Source organism: Cydia splendana, chromosome 1, assembly GCF_910591565.1.
Source record: "Cydia splendana chromosome 1, ilCydSple1.2, whole genome shotgun sequence".
In the NCBI taxonomy this organism is placed as follows: domain Eukaryota; kingdom Metazoa; phylum Arthropoda; class Insecta; order Lepidoptera; family Tortricidae; genus Cydia; species Cydia splendana.
In genome coordinates this window covers 12368989-12395385 of record NC_085960.1, presented here as the reverse complement: position 1 = coordinate 12395385, position 26397 = coordinate 12368989, and the positions used below count along the sequence as shown (strand labels likewise).

The following is a 26397-nucleotide window of genomic DNA, read 5'->3' as shown; positions in this document are numbered from 1 at the left end:
CTGGACACGGTCTGGTGAAAAATCCAAGTGCAACTAGTTTTATTACCCGCGCTAGATTAGACTGACGCGCTAATCTTGTACCTCGGCAGAGGGGAAATAGTGCGAATGCCGCCTCCCTTCCGTGTTGCTCGAAGGTCGAAACGTTTCTATCATTAACTTGATCATCGAGAGTCGATAGCGTTCGCGTGAGGTGAAATTGTTATGATCTTTGTATGACTCGAGATGGTTGCAATTTGACGTGACCTTACCCTGCGGTTACGACTGTAGGGCAACCGTTTATGTGCACACGAATTTGGTTTCTACCATGGTCTAATAAAACATGGTCTTCTATTCCCAGAGTGACACGGGCCTACGTCACAATAACATTGCCACTTTATTTCAACATAACATGTTACATGGGTACATTATAGCTATGGTTAATAAGTTAAAATATTTCTTTATAATTTTATAATTTTCATTTATAATGTATTTTATCTTAAATTTTACAATAACACGTCAATTTTAATTATTCGTTAGCAATATCTTCCGATTCACGAAAGAAATTTCAGACGTTCGGGTAATTCTGTTTACATTACTGGCAACACAGGATAGCGCTGTCACACTTGACAATTCGGATCTAGATAACTTCATGCCCTGACCGTCATCCTTGTCGAACGCGTGTTAATTGTTATTTCCTTCTCGCTCAGTGTCAGCAGTCGCAGTGTTTTCCAAACTTTTCACGTCGTAAGCTTGGTAATTAATGTGTAACTGTGAATTAGTTTTTTAAACGTTTGTCTTGTATAGATAAATAAAGTTTAATTTAATACATTAGATTTGTTTTATTTTACTATGTTTCTACATGAATAACTTAAAATTAATGCCGTTAAAATAATTTTCACCGTTGGTTAAAATTCTCCCACATTTTAAAGTTTGAGAACCTGTAAACAGCATGATGACGTAGGCCCGTGTCCGTTAGGTCATACGCGAATCTCGGAATAGAGTACCAGGCGGAGTATATTATTATACCATGGTTTCTACGTTCTTTTATGATACCTTGATATCTACATAAATTGCTCAATTATTATATGTAGTACCCACATAACACACACTTAAATGTGGCTAAATGTGTGACCAAATTTCAGTGGAAGCCAATGCATAAGATCAATACCATCCCGGACGATAATTCATAAAGTGGTTAAGGGCGATTATTACACGTCACCCTTAACCACTTAAAGACTTCTTTCCACCGCGATACAACCGGCTGACAATTTTTACATTCATAATAGCATCTAAACTATCATCTGGCAAAGTTTCAATCGGGATGCGATGACTACATTTATTTGTTTTTTACGTCATTGGGTGGCTGCCGTTCCTCAACCCACCAACGGAGCGGCAGCAGACGTCGACGAGGGTTCATTACACATCGCCATTAACCACTTTACGAGGTATCGCCCGGGATGACATGACATGTCTATGCGAAAAGGTGTAGCATGACAGAAAGCTTATTGCGAAATATTCAAGAATCTTTTTTTATTCAGTGAAAACAATACATCAGCGAGTCCACAACAAAGAAGTTTAATAAAAAGACATTTATTACAGGTACAACGATATTTGATTTTCCACTTAGGCTTATTCTTATTACAATGGACACTTGATACATCTCGTCAATTATAGTTTCTCATAACCGGAAGCGTTTTATAATAAATTTATTCATTATTTTATCATAAACTGTTTTCCATTCTATGTAAAGTATGTGACTATAACCAACGATAGGAAAACGATTGCGTATAAGTAGGCGTGCAACTGGTTTATGACCCAACTTCTATCAATAATTTATTCTGACAGCATCTGATATTATCTAATTCTAATTTTGTGCAGTTTTGAATGTACCGCTAAATATTATAATTAGGTTTTTATTGACATACATGTACATGTATGTACCTACATGCGTTATTACTGCTCAATGTGAAAATAAAAGGGCAACCTGGAAATTTCACTCATATGGTTTGAAATGGAAACTAAAGTGGTTTTCTGAATGTTAAAACAAAGATTTGGAAAGGCAGAATTGCTAGTTTTGACGGCACCTGGGGTACAGAGACCATCATACACAGAAAAAAAAATTCTTGAAACAAGTAATATTATTTGATTCAAGATCTTTTCTAATTTCGATATAAGGAAACACGAAAATGGCTTCGTCCAAGACATAAAATGTCTCGTAGTATACATCTTGAGCCAAGAACTAATTTCTTGTACCAATTAACAAATTATTTCTTATACCAAAAGCTGAACATTATTACCTCAAGATAGAAACTATGTTACTTGAAGTATTTATCATTCTTCTACTAAGATTGAAAAGTTCTATAAACAAGATTGGTAGTATCTTGTTCCAAAGTAGACATGGATTTGTGTCAAGGTTCTATCAATCTTAGTAGAAGAAAAATAATTATTTAATTAAAATAAGTTTCTATCTTGAGGTTATAAAGTTTATCTTTTGATACAAGAAATAATTGTTATTTGATACAAGTAATTAGTTCTTGGCTCAAGATCTAAACTACGAGACAATTTATTTCTTGGACGAAGACATTTTCGATTTTCTTTATATCGAAATTAGAAAAGATCTTGAATCAAATAACGAAAATATCTTGTTCCAAGTAGCATTGCTATTTGACGCAAGAAATAATTGTTATTTGATACAAGAAATTAGTTCTTGGCTCAAGATCTATACTACGAGACAATTTATGTCTTGGACGAAGACATTTTCGATTTTCCTTATATCGAAATTAGAAAAGATCTTGAATCAAATAACGAATATATCTTGTTCCAAGTAACATTGCTATTTGACGCAAGAGCGTTTGGTTGTCGTTGTAAAATCGCACATACTCCATCCAAATTATGTAAAGGACTTTTTTTTAAAGCTAATTTTTTGACGCAAGAACCAAAGTATCTTGGTTTGAGGTAAATATATCTTGGATCAAGATATATCAGTTGAAAGATAATTGGTTCTTGGCACAATAAAGCATTTTTTTCTGTGTAGGCATGTTTAAAAAATTCTTAGCGCTGGTTTAAAAACAGAAAATCCAACTGCTTGCAGAAAAAAAGAAATATCAGATTAAAGATTAAGCATAATACAACAATATATATTCATGCAGTAATGATGCTAAAAACAATCAATAAACAATACCTATCGAACACATCTCAAACATATCACATAGCGCTGTTCCGAACCTCCTACTCTAAAAACGCTTTATCGCACATCTATAGAACAAACAAGTATAATTTGTATGATATATCGATATGCAAATAGTGGGAGTGGTAATCGATACAGCGTGTCGGTATCGAATAGGCTTAGCCGATTATTCGATAGTATTGTCGTAACAACAGCTGATACGTTTGAATGGGCCTTATCTTCACATCTACTATCTTGTTATAAACGATATTCGCCAAAAAAGAAAGTACTTGGTTATGACTGTTATGAGGCAAACTTGTTCAAAAGTCCAAACACAACTTAGATATATATATAGCACACAGTGAAAACTTAAAAATATATAACAAGGACCTACAAGATTTTCTTTAACTGTTCTTATTAAAATTGATAATGTTTCGATACCAAATGATATTTGATACTTACAAAACGTTCGACAGCTAATTGAGCCTCGCATCTAATTTCGTACCTATTTTATTCGACCATAAAATCACAAACAAGTACGGCTAGGTCGTAATGTTGTAGATTGAATAAACATTTTGCTGGAAAATTAACATGGATGTTTAAACGTGTAGATAGAATACATAGTTCAAATACATACATTTAAACCATCGTAGTGAACGCTATTTACTCACCCAATCTAGAATAGTTATACATTACTTTTGTGTGTAGCAGCAGTGGTTAAGGGGCCGGTATATGACGTTTTCGATTTAGACCTCACTTTGTAACCATAATTTGTTCAATAAATGTTTAATAATTGCATTCAATTACACGTAATTTTTTTCATGAAGAAACCATGTACCGACTCTTCATGCCATTATATTTTTAATTTGCTGTTATTCTCTACAAATCGACACTAAAAGTATCAAAAAATCAAAATATGGAGTTCCGTTTGAGACAGAAGCAAAACAATTTTGTCTTTGACAGTAATTGAATTATTGTATGATTTTGAAAGCTAGATAATTCAGGTACCAATTTATTACGAATTTATATTTTTACTCACAAAGACAACAGAGAAATTCAATCTCAAATGTAAACTTTCGAACAATTTCCATACATTGACGACATCACTCAAAATTCTTCTTCAAGTCAGATGCCCGTTGGGGCTACACCGGAGCACACGTGTACTTCTTCAAATGAAAATGACAGCTTGATTTTCTTGCTTTTGACAATTATATTGACATTAAATCATATACGCACACGAGAAAGCATACCAGTAGATAAATTGTATTTCAAAAAATAGGGTACTAAAATATCAGCTCGCGTCTCATTTAAATTTGATTTGCTCTTATTTACGGGTCATAATGCTTGAAAACCGCAGTAAACTATCTTAAAACAATACGATTACAGTCGAATTTAAGTATTATGTTCCTTCAAAACTCGCTTAAAATGAAAAATGTTTAAAGACTCATCTTTACTGATTGGGATCAATTTTTATTATGCTGGTATCATTTTGCGTCATTTTAAAAACGTATTTGACTTCTGTACGTCAATGAATTTTGATGACAATTGTAATCTTGTATTATATTATAGAAATTTATCTTAAAATATTGCCTATTAACAGGAAGAGTTATGTAATTCGTATAAGTAATACCTGAAAGTCTTGTACCTAGATCTGTAATACCATGGATTGCGACTAATAAATTATTATGATTATGCCGTTCGTTCCGTCTATATGTATAATGCGTGTACGTGCTGTTCTCTGAAAATCTTCAAGAAAAAATAACGGCTAGACCAGCACTAAGTACTAGCGAGTTTTTGCGGCTTTGGAGACCGAGATGAAGCTTACAGGCCAATTAGCGCTGTGGACTGGTTATTGTTATGTATACCTATTATCGAATGTTTTATAAATTTACTATAAAAAGCAATGTTTTATTTCGATTAGATCTACATTTTGTGCATATTGCATATCTGAAGTATTTTCGTACTAAACTTGAAACTTTCGTTGAAACTAAATAAAATAATTATTCCAAATGTACAGTCACCTGCAATTTATGTTACACAACGAAGGCCGCAAATATATCTGACACGATCTTATTTGTAGAACCATAAGAGCATGTCACATATTTTTGCGGCCTTCGAAGAGTAGGTACCGTCATTATCACCAACTTTGCCCGCTTTTTTTTTAACGCGAATTTCTCAATAAATATCACATCATATGACTTTTTTTTGCTCAGCACGTCCTATGTGATCAAATGCATCAGTTTTATAGAAAAAAAATTTTTGTCGTGTTTTTACCCATTTTTTTGCGTTTTAGAGGGCGGGCAAAGATATCCGGGGTTTTCGCCAACATTGCCCACGTCAATTTGGTATTCAAATACAGCTCGTATGATGATGATGTCTAAGGATCACTTTAAGGTTTTGGGCAATCCTACCATTCCCTGTTAATAGCTTAGCGATAAGTGTAAAACTTTTAAATACATTTGCTGGGCAATGTTGCCTACCCGTTTTTGCCCATTTCCAAATAAGGCTCGCCTAAGCATTTTACAAAGGCTAGGGTTGTCACTTTTGAGAAAATCTGTTACAATAGTTTAATGGCCAAAAATATGATTTTTGTTGTGTTTTTCATTCGTTAACGGGATAAAATATCAAAATAAAGGATAATAAGACAAATTAAATACAGAATATATTTATAAACTTATTTTAGTGTACAAACATAACCTTCTTTTACTTGCGAAGTTGGGTAAATTAGATGAAAATGACAACCCTAATCCGTTTTTGGTGGTGGGCAATGTTGGTATGGATGCCAAATTACCGGATTACTTTGCCCACCGCTAAAACTTTTGTGTATTTAGGCCTTATTAGTTTAAATCTCAATAGACATAATCTATGCTTCATGTGTTATAACTGAAACCCGGAAATATTTGTCAAAGGGTTCTCAATTTTTTCTACTTGCATTCATTATTTATCAATTTTTTGCCCGCCGAAATATACCCTATATTAGACAACTCGCTCAAACTCAAAATTCCCAAGTCAAGTTATGCACAAGTTTGGCATATACTTTGTCAGAAATATAACCAATTTTCTACTAAAAACAGCAGGGTGGCCATAACTATTATCAATTTTTCTACATTAACGAATTTGTTTAAAATTGTCGTTTTGGGCAAAGTTTCCCTGGAGGCAAAGTTGGCGCTAATGACGTAACATATTATTGCAGGTGACTGTACATAAATGTTTCGGTGATTTTGAGATTATTTTCCAGGTTAGTTTACTAACAATCAAGTTATGCAGATACCGATTTCGTGAACGTATAAGTAGTAAGGTACCGCTATTGTTTAGCGATACCGATTATTTTTGAAGGTAAAACTATACCGGTTGAAATATAAAGATATTAAAATTACAGCAGGGACAATCATTTTTTATAGGTGTACCTAAACCATCATTGGCCGAGCGTTAGCAAAGGTCTCCGTTTCAGCTTGGGCAAAAATGCTTTTGTATGTTCTCCTTTGCAGATCACATTTCTCAACTGATTCTCGTGAAAATTTGTAAGCAGGTTCGATAGAACTATTCTGTTTCGCTTTATCCGCCAAAATGGAATTGCCACCCTGCTGAAACTTTATTTATTTAAATTCCTATTGAATGGATTTTGCACCTTATGAAAAACCGTATAGAGTAGTAAATAACATTTTACATCTGACTTAATGACATCTTGTTTTATTCGCTTTAATTGTACATAACGCGTATCTCGACAAAGCAATAGTAGGTAGTAAAACAGTCAACAATCAAATGAATTAAATAGGTACGTCACGTGTGACATGAACAGACAAGGAAAGCAAGATTAAATGCATTGTTTCTCTTTCATCTTTAAATGGAATGCTTTTACCCTCAAAGGAGGCTAGTGGTCAATACTAAACTAAAAGTCCAATCTTAAAAAAACATGATGGGTCACTGACCTGTCCCAGTAAAGTGAGGTAGTGTGCGTGAAGTGCGCTTGTGTGTGAAATGGGGTAAATTGACAGAATCTGATATTTTACCCACCGCTACCGTCGCCTTAAGCGAGCGACGAGGTGTTCAATATCCAAGTAATAAGAATTTCTTATTACTGGATTTCAGATAGATAATTAACTTTCTCATCGCAATTACCAAATTCTAGTGAGCTGTGAGGTCAAAAATAAATTACACGATTGAATATTAAAATATTAATTAAACCATACCTATTACTTCATCAATATTCAATATCGGAATGATTTAAATCATTTACGTCAATTAGAAACGGTATTACTTAATATTACGGCTATTTCGAACGAACTGAAGATGTAATCGAGTAAAGTTAATTTTATTTTATTATTACGGTATAGCAATAAGTAGGTAGGTACAGTCAACTACAATAGTAGCGAATAGAACAACGCTTCAGAAGGTCCTGCCATCCTATATGCTATTAACAATATTTTAATTAACAATATAAACTTCAAATTCTTTTATATATAAGTATACACATACATTTTTTATAAAGCTATTGGAGAATACTAATACTATTCGGGAATAATAAACTTTGGACCCATGGTCTCCTTTATTATTGAGGGTAAAAGTGTACCTAGGTACGAGTGTCCCGAGTAACCTAATAATAAATATCTAAATGCCGTTCCAGGGATTGTGTTGATATTGAAATTACACGTGCCACAATTCAAGTCAATATATTTTAAGTATTATCACAACATATATTTAATCTATTCGTTATTCCTACAACAATCTTGTACCTACCTACTCGAACTTTATTCCAATTAAAAGTTATGTTGAAAAATTTTGCAACAATAAAAGTATTTCAACGACACAAGCATTTCTCTGCTGTACGTTAGCTGCTAGTATTTTCTAAAGAGAAAGATAAAGATTTTTCTAACAACGTAGAAACAACGTTTCGATGATTCTATTTTTAGCCGAAATAATAACGAGACAAGTTGTCCAACTAAGTAATAGTTTACACAGACAATAGTATGCCGTAACAAATAACAATCTAACTTCTTCAATCAGTGTAGCGATTGAATCTCTCAAAGAATACAAGTATAGAAAAAGGGCAACAAAATTTATTGTAAATGTCAACTGCTACATAAAATCTCTTTTTCCATAAGAACTATCTTATTCCTATTTTATATTATGTAATAATCAAAATCATAGCACTTGCTCAAAGAAATTTATAAATGTTTATTTGTCAACCATGATTGTCAGTCGAAGCGACTAAATTTTGTAAAAAGCATAACTTATTGTTTTAGAAAAAAATGCTTTTCACACGGTTTTGGGTCCCAATGTAATACTAGTTGGTGATACTGTTCTCAAATATCTTTTCGAGCTTTATCTTTGGAGCTTTCATAAGTTGAACGACTATATTTGCAAATTATTAATTTATGTTAATGTTAACAGTGGATTTTTTATACTTAATTGTATGTTTGTATAACAACAGTATATAAAGTACCTGGGTCAATCAATTATTTCTCGTTGTTACCCTGTCCCGTCAGCCAGGAGCACAGTGTCTTAGAAGAACTGTTGTACTTACCACGTTTTACTAACATGCGTAGTAGATGGCCCATTATGGAAAGGGTTTGTAACTATTTACCAAGAAAATTATTTGTTAATTTAATCTTTTACCTACGGGTTAGTTTTGAGCGCCGTAGCTTCTTAATACCCGTATTTACGCTGTATTTTAGAACCTATTGCTCCTAGGGCTAACTAGTTAGAAGACCTAGAACTCACCGATCTCTTCTGATGGTGATGGTGCTCCAGCTTCATGTTGGCGCATCGGTTGAGTGCAGTCAGCCGCCTGAAGAGGGACTGCAAAGAATCCGCATCCAGAAATGGGTGGTCGTTCTGTACCCCCGACACGTCGATGGGAAACTGAAGGTCTGTAACAAACAAGAAGTTATATGTTAACCTTTTCACCGTAATTTGACATATCCGAAATGACACGCATGCGAATATTATTGTACAAGCTAGCAGCATATATAAATCTTGAACGCGTACGCGTAAGTGAAAACAAACGCTTAATAAGCGTTTTTGGTGCTATGTAACCAACAACACACGACACTTTATACGTATTCTGTGGCGTTCAAAACGGTATTTTACTTAGTAAATCTCATCTATCTACTTCGACATTTCGAGTAGGTAAAACGGATCTATAATTGAAAGCTAGAATATTAATCTCGGCAGAGGCGAATACCACTATATGTACCTATCTAATATGTAGGTATATTATAAGGAGTTATCGTAGGAAACGTCATTCAAATTCTATGAATGAAACTTGCCCGTCGCGTCAACATATGAAATGAATGGGCATCTACGTCACACAATTCGTGTTGATGCTTCTTATCTAATACTATTCTCTATCTAATATCTAATATCATTCGGTTAGGACAGAACAATAATTGTCTTAGTAGTGTGATGGGTGTCTCAGTATCAGGAGCGCAAGTTATCTCCTTGTGTTTATCTATTCTATAACTAATAAGGTAGGTATTGAGCTATGTCTGTATTGTATCTAATTGATTGTATTTTTCTGTTATGAATAACAATTTTGTTGTATGGATATTAAATTGTTTAATAGCAGTCACATAGTGCTTAAACATATGTTAAACATATTTGTGTGTTGAGTTAAACACCTAAAATAAGGATATACATATTTTTGCGCTTAGGTACAATTGAAGACTTATGGCGCGATTCGGGAAATGAATTAGATATTCACTAGATATGAAATAGTAAAGCTACACAGCTTTCCACACAAAATTTTCACGTTCCACGCCAAAATGTACCTTATGGCGGCTGGCGCTTACGCTATTATTAACGCCGCTCCAATATTCAGCCGGGGCAATGGTACCTTTTGCCGTGGAACGTCACATATCTTTACTATTTCATATCTAGTGAATCTCTAATTCATTTCCCGAATCGCGACGTGAGTTCTGAATCAGGACCAATTATCTAAAGGACCGCTCAATTAAAATTACGTTACATCATCGTAATTCAGATAATTCTCCTATAGTACCTAACTAATATTTTTGACGTTTCATAAAGTTTGATTCGGTAAAGTAGCCAATTGATTCAAAGTTTTTTTTGAAGGAACATAATGTATACTAGCACTGAACAGTATTTAGAATACTCTTGCCTATCGGCCTTTTATTATTTAAGTAGGGTTGAAAGCTTAGAGTAGATATATTATAATGTTATAAAATCCGCAACTCTAGAACTGTAGCTGAATAGGCCGTCACGCATATGAAAAGGTTTCAGCACAAACAAGGGTTTGTTATTCCTATAAAATTATGCATACGAGATAATGTACATAGACCATTAAAAAAATAAAGGGGAAGGCAAACCATGTCAGTGCACTGGGTATTTTATATAATCTGGCATGTTCTCTATACCTATCTACTGTTGTACCTAATATGGTAGTTACCACTTAACCTGGGACGTTAAGTTCTAAGGAAAAATCGATACCTAGTAAGCTAGGTATTGATTTTTCCGCTAGTAATAAAGTTTTTATTATCAGGATGTCAGGTGATTCAATTATGCATTTACATGAAATTAAATAAATTTGACGTGGAAAAATTTTTCTCGATCGTATTATGTACTTAAGTATATTGCTTACGAATCTATCTAATACCTTTAAACGAGCAATTCTTGTTTATTTATATGTATAATTCGGGGATCTCGGAAACGGCTCTAACGATTTCGTTGAAATTTCTTATATGGGGGTTTTCGGGGATGATAAATCGATCTAGTTAGGTCTTATCTCTGGGAAAACGCGCATTTTTGAGTCTTTATATGTTTCCAGAGCAAAGCTACATACATTATTACGTTACGACTTAATAAAAGCTTGTAACACATTGTATTAAAGGAAAAACTTCTCGTATATTTTAGCTGATTTACATTTACATAACTTTTATTGTACCTACACACAATATTCTATATTGTAATAATATTGAAGGCGCGCTGGTTCCGGAAAAGGTTTGAATATAGGTACTTAAGACTCAATAATCATAAAAATGCGTGCGTTGATATTATATTTACGATAGGACGAAATTACCTACCCCTACCCCGAATTTAAAAGTCTGTTTGGGATCAAAGTACCTACCTATAGTACGAATTGGTTATATGGGCATAAGGGCCATAATCATAATAATTTATTGCAACCATGGTATTATAAGATGTAGTATTTTGTAGGTATACAATAGTCTACAGGAGAAATTTAGTCATTTATTTACATACAAGATATATGCAATGGTACTACTAAACGAAATTAATGACTAGCTGAAATCTAGAATAGACCCTTGAGGCATTGTACCAAGGATGCTGGCGGCATTTCCTCGCTGTATCGCAATGCTGATACGTTGTGCGAGGTAGCCGCCAGCTCTTCGGTCACCAGTTACGTCAACCACGAGCTTCGCGATTTCTGCGAACAACTCGTGCGCGCCATGGACCTAGAGTTTCAACTCCAAATTGTACAAAATGGTACTCTCTACCGAGGCTCTTATATTTATTATGTTTTAAATTTTCGGCGCTTTTCGCCACTCCGCCCGCTTTTACATTAGTCCGTCCGTCTACAGGGTCCTTATAAAGCAGATTGAATAGAGTTAGATAAATAGTCAACGTCATAATTTCATAGAAGTTTGACGTTTAAAATAACACTTGCACAGTCTGGGCTATCAAAATCGCTGCCAACTTAGCTTGGTCTAACACTAGGAGGATTGTTTACGTTTCGTGTGTGTTTTCTCATACGTGTAGAACAATAAAAAAAACCGGCCAAGTGCGAGTCGGACTCGCGCACGAAGGGTCTCGTTTTTACCCTTTGGGTACGGAACCCTAAAAAGCAATAATACATCTGTCCGTTTTGAAGTCAGTTAATAAAACTGGAGAATGACGCGTAGGTATTTACTGGTAATGATAATATTCGGAGCAGTATGGTTTTGACAACAGAGGATATGATTGTCTTTGTAAGATCTCTCTTTGTGTTTTAGCATTTCCAAATGGAATTCATGATGGAATAAAAACAAAAGCTGACGTAAAATTGTTAAGAGGAAAGGCGACGATCTATTCTCCATACAAACGTAGTCCTGATTTTCCTCCCTAGATATTGGCATTATGGAAAATATTTTTACAGAATTTTATGTATTTTAGTTAGAGCTATGCCCGACCGTTCGATTTTTTTCGTTTTTTTAATGATTATAAAAGTTAAAAGCGAAAACCAGGTTTCATACATATTTTTATATGCTCCTAACTCTTATAATAATGAAAAAAAAAACAAACGGTCGGGCATAGCTATGATTAAAATATGTACATCAAATTGTGTAAAAATATTTTCAATAATATTAATATCCAGAGAGGAAAATGGGGCTACGTTTGTATGGAAAGGCGGTTTCGGGGCGGTCGTCCCCTTTCGTCTTAACCCTGATTTCAAATACGATGGCATTGCAATAAATCACGAACAAAGGGGTTGGAGTTTTAATGTCTTGTATAATTTCATATTTTATGCAGTTACGTTTTTTCTGGGTCCTTCCCTTGCTCAATATCAAAATGATTGTACCATTGCAGACTAAATTTACAAAATAATGTTTTTTGTTGATTAATAACAATGAAGAGCAAATCAAGAAAAGAAGTGATGTGATTATATTTTTCCTGTATTACTTAAGTATTTATAATAATGTAAATGTTATGGAAACATTTCATAATTTTTCATTAGTCATCTTTAGAGATCGGTGAAAGGTATTTTTTTAAATTTGTTGTTAAAACTTTTTTTCACTGTAAAAATATAAAAAATTAAATTGTTTTAGAATGTACCTAGCTACAACCCGAGCTTTTTCAAATTATACCCCATTTGACCTAATGGTATGATATGGATATGGATATAGGTAATGGTAGTTATCCATATGAAATTTGCACTCCCCTTCACTTTGGACTATTTCATGGTAAGTAAAATAATATATAATAATGCGTCTGGATTAGCCTTGTTCATAACTATTCCAAATTTTATATCTATAGCGTAATTAGTTCTCGAGATATTGAGCAATGTGATTAAATGTGTCAGACCGACGGACGAACAGAGTCGCACCATAAGGGTTTCTTTTTACCGTTTTGGTACGAAATCCTATGTATAGGTATATTCCTAATTAGTTTCCATAACACGAGGTGATTTTGTACAAAAGCCTTTTGTTTCGTGTGGTTGAAAGGGTCCATTCAATTAACTAGTCATTATTAAGGCATCCGTATTGTTAAAGAAAACATATTACGTATATATATAAATACATAATACATAATAATACATGGTAATAGGAAATAGGGTTGTTGACACATGTTGAATTGTATAACTAAATCTAGTTGAATAGATAGAAAATGAGCTATTTATCACAATAAATTTGAAACCCAAAAAATATATGGGAATAATAAAAAAATTCAAGAACTCAAAGTTTAATAAAAAAATTTTTTTTCAACTTTCAAATAGAAAAAAAATAATGGTACCTTTCATGTCATTAAAAAAAAATTGTATACCAACAATATACATAAACGCAATATTTCACCGACAAAATCGCTATTTCCTTGTTTTCCATACATCGAAACGACCTCAAACGTTACATGGTGACGTCACGATGTACATATTGCCATTTTGTTAGAAGCGTTTCGTCAGTAAAGTGCGGGAACGCGGCCAGTGTCCTGCGGGCTCAGCACGGTTCCATTTTTATCGACTATCACTATGCGCGTCCCTTTCGCACTTACATACTTGTTAGAACGTGACAGGCATGGTGACAAGGGATAAAAACGCGACCGTGCTAAGCCACCTGGGAATGATGCCTCGGGCTGATTTAGGTTTAGACATGATAATTCCCTAATTGTGCAATAATGTGTGTATTGAACTATTGGTATTCTGGTATGGTAGGTATTTTGGTAGTCAAATTATGTTATCTCGGAGTTGCTCTTTGATTCTGTAAAAAAGTTCTATTATAATCCTACGTGATTTCGTGTCTATAATCTAAATCCTATCTAACCTTTAAATCTAATACCTTTAAACGAGCAATTCTTGTTTATTTATATATATATATCGGGGATCTCGGAAACGGCTCTACCGATTTCGATGAAATTTGCTAGGTGTATGGGGGTTTTCGGGGGCGAAAAATCAATCTAGCTAGGTCTTATCTCTTGGAAAATGCACATTTTTGATTTTTTATATGTTTTCCGAGCAAAGCTCGGTCTCCCAGATATTTCTCTTTATACGATCTATGTCGAAGAAGTAAATTAATGTATTATATTTATAGTTAGGTATGTGGTCATTAATTATCACGATATTTCTGTACTGAAATATATCACCCTTTGTAAAGCCAGTCTGAGCTTAACTCGATTAGGTTGACAGCTGGATCTACATAAAGGTAAGTGTTCACCCTCCATGTAAAGAAACATATTGTTCCCGTTTCATTATCTATATTGTAGAATTTTAATATTTCTTATCCAGCCGAATATATCGCCTTTATAATATTTGATAGGTCTCCGTTGAAACTGCTGGTTTTTATAGGTTTTTTTTAAATATTTCTATCTACGACCACATCACTGGAACAATAAGGAAACGTTTCACAATTGTATTATTGTAATGATAACTGACTTGCGATATGCGCTGCCGCTGAAATGCGTTCGTCTGTGTGTTCTTCCCTTTAGTAAACTGAGTTAAATCTCGTCCGGATTCTCGCACGCCAGCAAAGCGTACATTTCCCACTGAAATTGGATTATTCCGGAAATTTCTGCTATAGAGTAGTCGAGTACGCCTTATTTGTAAAGGTTAGTTAACGTCGCTGAGGGTGAAGTGGAATTATTGCCTAATACGCTCGTGTATATTTTTCTTTGTTTTGTTTACAATGTGAATAAGAAGGTAGTACCTACATATTTAGGTACTCATAAAATGCACAAATAAGTTTAGGTAGGTGAAGTGAGGATTCACACAGCAAAAGTCGCATAGACGTGAAATAAAAATTGTCTGCGCTATTTTCAGTGAATTTACATTCACTAAAATATTTTAAACATATTTTTGATAAAACTGTTTTCTCGTCAGGGGAGCATTTTCATACAGGGTTAAACTTTTTGAAAACTCTTATCTTCATCCTACTTTCACATGTGTATGTGACTCCATTTGATCATTCACTTCTTTATTATTTAATTAATAATAAATTAACTTAATATCACATGTCCTATACTACGAGAGTATACTGCGAGAGCATAGAATTGCGAAATATTAATTTAAGAAGTTCCAGGTAAGAAATGCTTAAGCATTCGTTAGATGTGCACAATATACCGCGACTTCTGCGGGGTTTCTTGTTAATTAGTGAAAGACAATTAGAAGTTGTACGAATATGTCTGAGTTAAACAATCTTAGAATATGAAATTTGGTGCAGCAAATATAATAATGCTGTAAAGTATATTACGTATATTTGCTTCTACATAAATAGGTTAGTATTACGGTTGCTTTTTATGCGAATTATCAAGTAAGTAACAGCCTTTTTCCTATACCTATATTATAAAATTCATCGAGATCGTAAAAGCAATTTTTCATGCCCTATAAAAAATATTTTTCTCATTTAACCCTTATACCTACTATATAAGGGTAAATATAAGACACGCAATCAAAGCGACCCGTCAAATACCAGCATTTATCGCGAAACGTCACGATCCCTCCGACGCGAACAATCCCTCAGGCAATCTTCAAGTCACCAGGTATTCATAACTGGGTCGTTCACAAAGCCTTCAGTATCGCGTGACGGCATTTCCGGTCCGACCGGAAATAGTGGGGGAAGCTTCCGCCGCAGCCGCCTGTCCCGCATGTAGGTCGTCAAGGAAATAGCTATGAAAAACTGATTTCCTCGGCATGTCGGTGTGATGGATGTTATCTGATTTTGAGATTGCGTAGACTATTTCCGATATGGACCTTGTGGATGTTGGGTATTATATTAAAATATCCTGGTGACTTCAATTTTAGTAATTCAAAGAGATAAAAAGAGGGCTACTTTCTACTTTCTATCGATCTATTTGGAGGATTTTTTTACCACATAATGGCATTGTTTTTAATATTATTCTAAGTCATATAGTAGTCAATATATTTTAAAGTCGGTAAATAAGCTAGGTGGCTTTTGGTCGTTTTAAATGTTCTCCGGAAAGCAAAAACCTGCAAGAGACCGACGGCAAAATGTGGATGTGGAATGTGGTACATTTTTCTCCTCAAATACCCGAAAAGTTTTTGACACCAGTTAAGGCAAAAAGGGTACAAAATTGAACAGTATTTAATTTTGTGTCATTCACGAATTTTCCATTTTAAATACTGTAAATTTTTTTACGGTTGCACGGTCAGAGAAACTTTTCTGAAATACTCAGTTTTCAGCACATAATCGTTTTCGGTTTTTCAATAAAAAGGGTCATTATTTTCATTAGAAAGCTATTATTCTCATTTGTATAATTTGCGGTGTATATAACACTCGATGCTTATATAGTTGTTTATAGTCAAGGCTATTGTAGGAACATATTTGAGAAAATAGTGTTAGACCTATCTATTATTGGAAAAGATACATGTTTTTTTCAATCTGTACAACCCTTTCTGTTTTAAATACCCAATAGAACACCAACAGGGGTTAATATTAGCACGTGCGCAGCGGAGCGCGCTCGCTCGGGCCACTGGGCCCGCCTTTCATCCCAAACCCTATACCTAGCTGTTGGGATACCTTCATGAACGAATGGCTGACGATGAGTACTGTTTGAAGATTCTCGACTGAGTGCCATTCATTAGAGTGTTTGAAGAGATCTTTGTTGATGTGATATTTTATGCACGATTTGAAAACGGGTACCTATTTTTCGTTTAATATTAAATTTTCCTGTATTAGCTGAATATTGATATTATTGATAGAAAAATTATGTAGTAACCTAATTATTTATGCAAAACACGAGGGTCAAGAGAGAGTGAACTTTTAGGAAATGGCGTAATCAATATGACATCATCGTGCCGGTATTTAAAAAATATAAAAAACTGCCAAGAGCATTTCGGTCCTCCTCAGTGTAAGGTTCCGTTGTTAGAAACCCGTCTGCCACAATAAGCAGCCTTGAACGGGGGATATTAGTTGTTATAATGATTCTTACATGGCACTTGTAAAGTCTTATTACTAAGAAGGGAAGACCTGTGAAAACTGAAAAACAGCTTAACCGATCGTGTTCGCTATTGTTTTCACGACCTCTATTCATTTTGAAAGACCTATCCAACAAGTTCCAACAATATAGGTTTAAAAAGAATAAAATAACATCCTCTGTTTACGAATAGGGGAGGACCCCTACAAAAATTATGTTTTAATTTGTACAGACACGATGAAACAATAAGGATTCCTAGTCGACGACGCAAGCCTAGTAAGATGTCTGATGTAAGATGGTCTGATGTTGTGAAGAGGGTGGTTGGCGGCAACATGCAGTGAGTGACCCATATGGCCTATGATCGCACACTGTGGAGACGTAGCATACATGGTCGCGATCCTCAGCAATGAGGGACCGAGTAAGAAGAAGAAGTCGACTACGGAACCCTAAAAAGCGGTATCGCAGAAGGGGATTAAGGATAAGGTGCAGCAACCAGAGTATTATCATTTGACTGTTCTAAAAATGCAACTGTAATCTTATACCTAGGCAGTATCTTTAGCGATAAGGGACAGGTAACAAATAATGGTTTTAAGTGTACCTATGCAATATGATTCACGTTTCCACAGACTTATCATTTGCTACTAATCTGTCAGATTGTTTAAAATGGCTTCTTTTCGGAGGTTCTTACTAAATAATTTGGTGTACCTTCTAATTTAAACCTATTGTTGTGGGAAGTAGAGCTGAAATGCGATTAACGTTGTAATATTTTTTTAAAGATGTGTTTGCGGGTTACGCTTAGGGACGGATTATTTTAATCTATGTTCTAGCCGAGCCGCCGCAAAAACACAGCGGTTGTTTTGGGACAGTTTTTATAATATTTTTGGGATTATATATACAGGATGATCAATCCAAATGGGTCAGTATATGGAGAAGTCCGATACTATGAGAGATAGCGAAATCTGTTCGTAGGAACCATGGCGTCGATTTTAGATTTAATAATAATGACATTCAAACTTTTTTTTAAACTGTCATTCATAACCGGGAACCTGGTCAATATTCTTTATGTAATCGCGTGTAGTACCAAGAAAACAAAAAGTCTTACCTGCAGGCAAACTGTAAATACAGTTTTGCAGGGACTTGTTCAATTATATGTTCTGTACTGTGTATTAATAATAATAAATAAATAAATAACTAACTAAAGTTTATTTGAAGGGAATCAAGTTGGTCTGCAGTCTACATAGTGCACAGTAGAGTTTGCAAACATCTTTACAAGCGTTCCATAAATATATTTATATTTACACGACTCTTAAGACAGTGACAATAAGGTCGTGTAAATATATTATGGAACGTTGGCTTGTAAAGATGTTTGTGACCTTGACTGTACATGTTTCAATCGTATTATTTGTTAAATGTCATGAACTCATCTAATGAAATTTTATTTTTAGATTTGTTGGAGATCTACATTTCTAGTAAGGTTTATATTTCACAAAAGGTCAACCCTTTATCTACTCGTTCTAGTAGGTAAGGTTATATTTCACAAAAGGTCAACCCTTTACCTATTCACGTCAGCCGCAGGCAGGGCGTCTGAAGTCTGCATATAGGTACATGTTTCAATTGTATTATTTGTTAAATGTCATCATGAACTCATCTAGTTAATGAAATTTTATTTTTAGATTTACTTAAAATCTACATTTCTAGTACGGTTATATTTCACAAAAGATCAACCCTTTATCTATTCATGTCAGCCGCAGGCAGGGGTCTGAAGTCTGCATAGGTACCAGTGTTGCTTACACGGGCATATTCATTTAGATTAATAACGAGTCTGGATTTAAAAGGACTTTAATAGTACATTATTGTCGAGGCTCGGAAGTAGCTACTTGCAGGCTGAGGATTCGTTTTAAACGGACGACCTTGGGGGTCCGTTTAATTGAATCCGAAGCCAGCAAGTAGCCTTCCAGCCGAGTCATGTATAGTGCTTTTCTCAAAAATGGTGCAAGAAATATAAATATCATAGAAATATTTTACAAAAGCAACTTTCTTACGTATATATTTTCACAGAAAAAAGTAGAAACAATTGAAAAAATTAGCTTTGCCGCCTTTTTATTTTTTTAATAAAAAAATAGAAGTGTATTTTTCTGCCGAAAATACGCCAACCTATTTGAGACAGCTAAATAGTCGCGGTACTAATCATTTGTTTGGCTGTTTAATGGGCCTGTGCCTTCATTTGATATGGCCATTTCAACTTTTAAAAAGTTTGGAACTCGACAAATAATGGAATTTGTATGCAACATTGCAGTCCCAAAATCGAGACTGCAATGTTTTTAACTTTTTAATTTTTGACTGACCATAAACTACGCGCTTCGCAACCTATTTTTTAAACGGCAAAGTCGACTTTGCCGTCCATTTTTGAGAAAAATATATTTTTTTATTTCTGCTGCAGCCAGGTTAAGAGATACGAGAAACAAAGCAAACAACCACACTGCTTGCTTTAGGCCCAGGTTAAACAAGATCATTACTTAAATTCTCTTAATGCTTTTGTTTTAATCCAGCATGTATGGGAGTTGGACATTCATTGGGTTAGTTTTCCTCGAAGTGACCATTTGTTATTATTAAACAAATAATAACGAAACGGTGTGTTTTAATATTTTTTGTGATTTTGATATAATAAATTTTTTGTTTTGTATAAAATATTACATAATTTTTGTTATTTTTTGGAACCTATTTATTACTTTTTCTTCTCCGCCGTATTCTTGAGAGAAGTTAAGTAAAATGCCTACCATCACGTTTACAGTGAACTTAAATCCGTCGACCTATTTACATCAAGCAATCAAGTTATCAACTGTACCTAAAGAAATCACAGCATTGCAATTAGCAGGAAACCCATCAACGAATCAATTCATGTTGTTGATGCAAGAATGGCGGCCATTGGCGAAGTTAATCGAATGCACGGTCCAGTGGGCACAAGCTTTGATGACCTTTTAGCGGACAATGCTTAATTTATGCAGTGAGTAGCCATGTAAAATTTGTGATAAAATAACATGAATGAAACTCTTAGGTAGGTACAGTTTATTGGCAGATCGCTGAATTAAGTGTTTAGTGGTATATAAACCCTATTATATGTATAAATATTAACTGAACGAGCGTGAACCTCTTTTTCCTTTTCTCGGTAAAAAGATTTATCATACCTTGCATGGCCATGTACCAATCGTGTACAGCCTTTATTTTGATAAAACGTTATTGGCTTTGTTGAACTCGTAGGACTAATTGTTCCAATTTTATGAGAATCATTTCAATGTTTTCATCCGCACAATGTGTGTATTTTCATCCTGTATATTATATTTACTCTGTCAACTGTTTGAAACATTTTTTCTTGTTACTGTTGTTAAACATTTATTGAAACTAAAGCAATGGTTTATATTTTCAAACTTGATGATTGTCACGCATCCAAATAGCAACAGAATTGAAATAAGTAGGTAAATAAATCAACTCCAAAAGCCAGAGTTCGACCGATGATCTTGTTTGTAACAGCTTGTAAAAGCCAATTCAATTCGAGTTAGAAAGTTTTCTCCTTCGGGTGCCGTGAACTGCCCGTAAACAGCAAACTTGGCGATAACAAACTTCATACTTGTCACCAGGCAAGGAAAAGGTTCTATAAAGGAAAAATACCGTATTTTTTCCTGACTAAGGCAAAGCCAAATGAAGAGTTTTGATCATGTTTTGATAGAAATAATCGACGTATTATTTGCATATAAATAAAATACGTTACGTACCCTATCGTTGTGTGTTGGTAATTTAATACGTTAATAGGTGTTATTATGACTACATGGAAGCATCTACTCTTTTTTCATTTACTTATTAATAGGTTGAAAACAGTTATTTTTAATACCTTGTACCCGCATTTACTATGTTTTACCACTTAGGTGAATGTCCCAAGGGTCCGTTTTATGGCTACAGCCTTTTTTGCTAACGGTATTTTTACTACTCCTTTGTTTTCTTAGGTACCTAGTTGGCGACGTACGACGATAGTTGGCAGAGCTGTTAGAAGACCGCGACTAGGCTCATTAACAAAAATTGCATAAAATTCGTGTGTCACTGTATATGTATATACCGTACCATATAGGCACATACACAACATATGTGTACTTTCGTATTCGCGTACAAAAAAAAAATCACACCTACTTTTTATAGCTTATATCGAGGTATACATTTTAATAGAAATATACAAAGCGAAGTGCTAAGTATTCACTTAATAGGTTCACATTTATCGGTTAGGTACTCCGGAGGTATTATGAATTCCCTTAATTCCCTACCATATATACAGATATAAAGATTTCCTATAAACATGCAAAATTGAATAACAATGAAGTATTGGTAGCATCTGGTGGTTCGACCTTGGCGGTTCCGCTCTGCATCAGTCAGGGAGGATGTAATGTAAGTATGAAGCGGTAGCGGATACCAGTATGACTAAAAATAAACCCAAAAAGGTAAGGCTTTTTCTAATGCGTCATTGCTTCGTTTTAAGACTTTATTACATTTACAGTGAATTGCAAAAAAATGTACTTAATACGTAGGGAAGCATAGTTAAGGATCATTCATTACTTAGTCTTTAAGTTAATAATAGCTTCTGTGTATTCGTTAATCAATTAATCATAGTGGCTCTTATTTTTAATTTGGCACGTAATGTGACTACTTTGTGTGTGTGTGTTACGGAGATATTGGAGATTTAGTAAAGGTTACCTAATATATACTGCAAAACGTAATTCAAAACCAAAAAAAATTAAGAAAATGTTGCCTCTGCAATAATTTGTTTGTAAAATAAAAAATTCCTGTTGATAAATAATCACGCTAAGATAATTTATTTATTAGTAATTTTACTCCTACGATTAAAAAAAGTATTTTTTACTTATTTTTACATAAATACAAGACGCGCTAGTAAAAAGTGACAACATTTTCTTACTTTTTTTGGTCTTGAATTACGTTTTGCAGTATAGTTTGTTTTACAGAACAATATCCTTATCACGAGTTAGACACTAACATATTCGCTACCGACTGCGTAAACTAACTCACAATGCATCTCCCCCGTACTGATATTGGTGCAAGCGAGCTGCACTGCGTTTGAGTCGCTAGAGTTTAAGGCTGCGTAATACTCATGGTGAGGGTACAGAGCATTAGGTATCTATTGAACACCTAAACCGAGCAGCGCTTGATTGCGATGTAGTTGGAAATATTTCGGAGTAAAAAGCCCAATGTGGGCAATTAAGCGTAGGCACTTCCACGTGGCATTTTTCTGATCGTTTAACTTTTAGTTATACATATGTGTTCTTGTAGCCTGTAATGAAATATATTCGCAAGATACAAAGCTCTCCTAAGCCCAATCGTATCTCAAAAACAAATGATGTTGAAAATGGAATTTTCAGATAAAGAATGTAAGGTATATGTTTGCATATTATATTAATTGGCTTAGCAGGGCAGAATTTAATGTCTTTAAAATCCTACTCCGCCATTCGTTTATAGTGTGAGACCTAATGACCTCGACATCTGGCTGCGATTATGATCAAATTGACGGTCGCGAATAAAGACCCATTGATGAACAAGTAATGAGTTCATGAGGTCACTAATTTAATATTACTGTAAATATACGGCAGCACAAGAGATGTATAAACGGCTCTAACTTTAAAAAACCCGAATGCCAAGAAATTGGGTGTCGCGTTGCGAATTATTATGTCATGAATAATTTCCTCTTCATTTATTTTCATTAATCTGTTTTTACAGGGTTTTGTTACGTACAATCACCATGTAGAAAAATGAATCAACGTTTTTGTTACAAAAATATTATCACTGCAATAGCGTTATTTTATTACGCCTACGATTATTAGAAATGTGAAATTAAGTGTCGCAAGTCAAAATTAAATTTTAAGATAGAGTATATAAGGTAGGTATACCTATGTTTGCATTCAATTTTGATTTAAGATACCGCTAATTGGCCTAGCTGGGCAGAATATGTAAAAACACTAAAATCGTAAAATTATCGTTTGCCACAGTATAGGTACTTAGGAGGTAGGTATCGATATTTATATAATTTTTGGTACCGATTACCCTACTGCAGTCAATTCAATAAATCCTTTTAGTACAGCTTACTTATAAAAACAAACCTGGATTTTCCAATATGCAGTCCATTACAGGACAGTCATAAATGTAATAAACTTCACTATTCATCCAAACTTATAACGATATAATTCGATGGTTATATTTTGAATATACAGTTTAACACAGTTGAGTAATTTATTTTTTGTTTATTGCCCCACATTACCAAAATTATGACTGATCTCTACCACACACAAAACTGGACTGGTACCTGAACTAATCAGAACAAACGAAATATTTTGACAGATACGCTATTCGGCTGTCAAAAAGGACGACCCCCTACCGCCTCTTAAATTTAACAAAATACTACGTACATTACGACTTTTTCAATCAGATGTAATATCAACTCTGGCACCTTACAATAGAGTTGAATTCAAAACTATTTTATTTAGTTCATAAATGGACTCCGTAGGTAAACTTAAAACGAAAAATAAAATTCAAAATATGCAAAAAGTAGCATTGGATTTGAAACCTTATTCTTAAAGTGAAACGTTTTTTGTTTGTTTGTTTTAATGAGTGTTTAAAAAAGGAATTTAGACATTTACAAGAAATGTATACCTGGATCCGAGATAAGGCTAATCGGTTATGTTTTGTTTGGTCACAGACTGACGTTAACGATCGTTTTGTAGTCTTTTGTAGTTAATGGCGGACACTTTCACTTAACTTTTGACGTCATTTTTGTTAAGGTACTTACGTACTGTACGTGACGGTAGACACGGCCTTCTTTTGTCATTATAATAGACTTTTAAAGTCGGGTTTTTGTAGGCGGACCGTTACATCACCGTAAGTTTTGGTTTTGTTTTAAAATAGTCTAATGCAATTAGAACGTTCAAATAGCAATTATTGGGCTGTGATGTTATCCAAAAATATACACTCGGGAGCAAAAAAATCGACTCAAGTCGCATTTTTTAGTTTGTGTCGTGTTTTTCGAAAACGATCAATATTTTAGCAAAAGTGAGATTGCAATATTATTGTTTATTTATTAAGCTATTAAAAACATTAATAACCCATAAAATCGGTTGAATAATTTTCAGGTAATTGTTATTTTTGTAGAAAATGAGATTTTACCTGCTTTGATTACGCACGAGTTGAGCCCCTTTGAGAGCCATAAAAACCGATTTAACCGGTTATTTCTTATCAGTCGCTTATCAGAAGTTGACCTGTGCATATCTCACGCAATTATTCACTGGAATCACCTGGATAAAATGGACACCACAGAAACTGAAGCCAGCCAAGTCATCGTGTTGCTGAATCAAGGCCTTAAGCAGCGAAAAGTTGCTGAACAGCTGAATTTAAGCCAGCCTGCTGTCTCCAGAGTCTACCAAAAGTTCACATGGACTGGAAGGCTTGCTCAGAAACCTGGATCTGGCCGTCCCAGGTGCACATCGAGGAGAGAGGACCACTTCATTGTTGCGGGCAGTCTGCGTGATCGACACCGTACCGGCGTTGACATCCAGCAGCAGCTGATGCAGGACCGAGAGCTCTTGGACAGTTCGGTGAAGACTTAAGAAAGCCAACCTTATCCCAAAAAGGTCTGCCACAGGGCCCAAACTGACCGGGAGGCACTCGGTTCTCCCGTCCATTGATATCCCCGCCCAAATCATGACGGAACCTCCACCGTAGGCGACTGTCTCGGAGATGCAGTATGGCGCAAACCGTTCTCCAGGTTTTCGGTACACCCGTCCTCTTCTGTTACTGCCATGGAAACACACCCTGCACTCATCACTGAAGAGTACGCGGCTCCATTGCCCGTACGTTCAATTTTCATAAGTCGAAACGAAATCCACGCGAGCGTCCCGGTGCCTCAATGTCAGTTTCGGCGCTGTAGCAGGCCTTTTTGGGGTAAAATTTAATAGAAGTTTGTCGTTTAAAATAACACTTGCACTGCGTGTGCTATCGAAATCGTTGCAGACTTTTCTTGGTCTAACTCTAGGTACATTTTTAAGAATTATTTGACATAAAAATTTGTTCAATTCGGTTAGAGAAATGATATGCAAGCAATCCTTATGTCACTTTTATGTGTAAATATACACTGTGAAGCCAAAAACTTATCAGAAATCAGGAAGTAAACAACACCCAAGCAGTTTACATTTTGCTTATCTTATCTTTAAGATTAGTCGCTATATCTAAAACCAGTCGACACCAGGGTTTTGATAGTTTCCTTGATTTTACAGTGAGTATAGTAAAATTTGTTACCATATGTACACTTTGGTGTAATTTTAGACGTGTTTATGAATACAATGATAACCTTGTAAAATTACGTACCTATGTACCTAATTTCAAAAATATTGGTAAGCTTAGTACATTTTCTTGATATAACTGTAATAGTACTTAAAGCTGCATTAAAAAAATAGTGATCCCACCAAAAACATTTTCATGTAAAATGTTGCCAAGGCTAGACCATATGTACCTACAGACCTATTTGTTAATAAAGTTTGTATAAAGAGAAGGACCTGATATTTAAATTATTTTTCTCATGAGTATTTATCATTATCAATACTTATCATTATCAACGTTAAGTATCTAGTTGCGAAAATTATTGGCTTCTGAAGTTTGATATATGTGGCTACTCGCGACCCGCCCCCGGTTACACAAATTCTTAGCATATTATACCTACACCTGAACCTTTCTCAAGAATCGCTCTATTGGTAGGTGAAAACCGCATGAAAATCCGTTCAGTAGTTTTTGATTTTATCGCGAACATACAGACAGACGTGGCGGGTGACTTTGTTTTATAAGGTGTAACTAAGATAAGATTAAGTACTTAGTACTTGGTCACGTCTCTAGGCCGTGTGCTTCTGGGTTGGTCAGGTACCTACGAGTATAGTTCGTAGGTTTCTAATAGAGCCCGAGCTAATCCTATTGTCTATTGTTAAGTAAAACCGCTCGTGCCACGTGCCACAACCACCTGCATAAAAACCTGCGTACTTCGGTTACTGAGTGCCGGCGAGTCGAACACTACAGATCCAGCCTAAAATGTGTCATCGAGATGCGTAACAAAGGCGCGTTAT

General features: G+C 34.8%; 1 protein-coding gene across 2 annotated transcripts in view; it reads right to left on the bottom strand.

Moving 5' to 3' along the window:
• Window positions 1-26397, bottom strand: part of LOC134794818 (rho GTPase-activating protein 7) — a 318807-nt gene that overhangs the window by 34904 nt on the left and 257506 nt on the right. For both annotated transcript variants that reach the window (XM_063766619.1, XM_063766627.1), the window contains exon 3: window positions 8867-9015. In XM_063766619.1, coding sequence (XP_063622689.1) covers window positions 8867-9015 — 149 coding nt within the window. The remainder of the gene's footprint in view (window positions 1-8866; window positions 9016-26397) is intronic.